The 2,500-nt window shown below is 34.7% G+C and overlaps 1 protein-coding gene across 2 annotated transcripts in view; it reads right to left on the reverse strand.

The window, feature by feature from the left end:
• The window catches only part of LOC125040573 (conserved oligomeric Golgi complex subunit 6-like), a 20,340-nt gene that overhangs the window by 887 nt on the left and 16,953 nt on the right, over window positions 1-2,500 (reverse strand). For both annotated transcript variants that reach the window (XM_047635189.1, XM_047635188.1), the window contains 2 exons: window positions 1,537-1,698; window positions 1,213-1,374 (listed from right to left, as the gene is read on the reverse strand). In XM_047635189.1, the coding sequence (XP_047491145.1) occupies window positions 1,213-1,374; window positions 1,537-1,698 (324 nt within the window). The remainder of the gene's footprint in view (window positions 1-1,212; window positions 1,375-1,536; window positions 1,699-2,500) is intronic.

Raw genomic sequence — 2,500 nt, forward strand, 5'->3', positions numbered from 1 at the left:
GCTGTGCTTACTGTAGTATTGTTTTGTGTAATGTCTCTGCACATAGATGGATGCTACAAGTGCTTACCCACGAAGGAGTAAATTAGTAGACCTTGTCATCTCACCTGAGTTCACCTTTCTTTAAGGTTGTGGGGAATTTTATTTTTTTCTTTTACTAATGCTATCAATAACAATGCTGTTATTTTTATTACATACTTTAAAATTATTATACTGATACTGACATCACTAATAGCAATTTTAGATACCAGAAAATATTGTCAAAAATCAAGGAAAAAGGGCAAATGGGCGAGACAGGTTGTACTCATAATTGGCTCATTGGCCTAGTACTTGTGGAGCCATATATGTGTAAAAACCATTAGTAAATCAAACTCATAGTGGACATGGCATGTACATACATGCCATCTCTGGAGGCCTGGGGTTAATGTACATTTGTCTAATGAAATCTAATGTAAAAAAAGAGGTTCAGATTTGGAATGATTAAAATAGAGTAAAAACTTTAATAAACAGATTCTAATTTATAATAATCATAGATCAAAATCATTGATTTTCATCAAAATCGTCTTACAATGGTTTTAAATTAGATATAATAGCAAAAATTTAATACCTCTTCTGAGCACTCTTCTCAATAGTCTACATATCACCTAAAAATCCCTGATTTAACCATGACTGAGATTTCACACTTTCACCTATATATAACTGCAGGAGATCCCTATTATTCATTGTCAATATGGACAGGGAAAACACATTATATAATGATTTAATGAATAGATCTTCACAATATCCCATAAGAATACATTATAAAAGGGTGGTGTGGACCATGACAATAATGTTCAGGGGTTTTCTCAAGCAAGTAATATATATGTATAGTCTTAAAATAATGCTAAAATGAGTTTATAACTTCATTTACCATAGCTGATGCAAAAGAGAAATACAAACATCTGATTTTTTAAAACAGTGTGTAATTATATACAAGTTTGAGGGGGTGCGTGTCAGTGTGAGGCAGAGGTGACTGGAACAAGGGATTTGGTAGATGAAAGATCATAACCTTTTACATCAGCCATCTCATCATTTTCAACTAGGTTTCATGTGAAGGAATCAGTAGTAGTTCATCAAATAACAGAATGATGAAGAACAAGGTTCCAGTGTATTCAAAATCATTAATCCCAATTTCATTAGCATTACACCTGTCAAAACTCAAATACAGAAACATACCATGAAAGACTGGATGGCAAGTGGCTGACAAGCAGGATTCTGTGACAGAGGTGTTGGTGGTGGATGAGAAATGAAAGGATACATTCCTGCTACTCCTACACTGTGGCACACTCCACTGATCTGCTCTTGTGCCAGTGTGTCAAGCTGGGCATCAATCTGACCCTGTGTGAGAGAGATTGTTAGTGGTACTAAAAAATAAGGAGAGAATATAAATACATACCAGGAAGAAAATCTTCAGAGCTTCATTTTGTGTCAATTAAAAGTGCAGTTTTGTGGATGGACTATGCTTTCAAATATTATTATAGTTTTCATTGAAAGACCAACCTGAATCATCTCCAGTTTATCTCCTGTTGTGTGTAATAGTGAGAGTGTGGAGTGCAGTTGGTGGAAGCAATTCAAGAGGTAAACTGCACTCTCCACTGTGCCCAGACCTGCAGCGCTTTCATTAACGGCATTGACCAGTGGATCCACAACACAGCTTACAATCTGTGGAAATATATTACCTAGTTAGAATCTGTTTGATTTATTTAATCTATCTCACATACCTGCATCATGTGTAGATGATTCATTACTAATGCTGCCAGGGATGGCATGTACTCACATGCCATATCACCTGTGAGTTTAATTTCTGCTTACATAGACATGGCTCCACATGTGCTTAGTCACCATGGAATCAATTACTATAGTCTATTCACTTGAGTTTGATAGCTGGGTGAACACAGAGATTGGCTGTGATTGGTGGATGCAAGCTGGTAAATCGCACTTGAAGTGGGGAGTCACTTTGCTCACCAGACAAAAACGATTGACCATTGCAGGAACGTAATTTGGCTGCTTACCACTAGAGGCTTGCAAACAGTGGTAGTGGCAGCTAAAGATGATTTTAATAATAATGTTGACAATGATGATAAGGATGGTCATAACTACAATAATGTTTAATATAATATTTATAACAATAGTGAGAATAATATTAATATCAATGCTATTGTTATTATTAACATTATCATTTATTTCATTTAATATTATCAGCATCATTTTTATTTCATATAAATATTATCACTTATATCAGTGATGATGATGATCACTATTATTATAAATTATTCGTTACAGATGGAAGTTTAATAAACATATTAATGGGCAACTGGTGTGAGAATACTTTTGGACGTGCATGCTATTTATGTTGCCATTAATATTACTACTACCACTACTAGTGGTATAATAGCTGTTTTTGTTTCAGCCATGTTGTTATTTTCCTTTTTTTTTTTAGAGTAAGTAGGCCTGGCAGGTCTTC

The sequence above is a fragment of the Penaeus chinensis genome, chromosome 29 (assembly GCF_019202785.1).
Source record: "Penaeus chinensis breed Huanghai No. 1 chromosome 29, ASM1920278v2, whole genome shotgun sequence".
In the NCBI taxonomy this organism is placed as follows: Eukaryota; Metazoa; Arthropoda; class Malacostraca; order Decapoda; family Penaeidae; genus Penaeus; species Penaeus chinensis.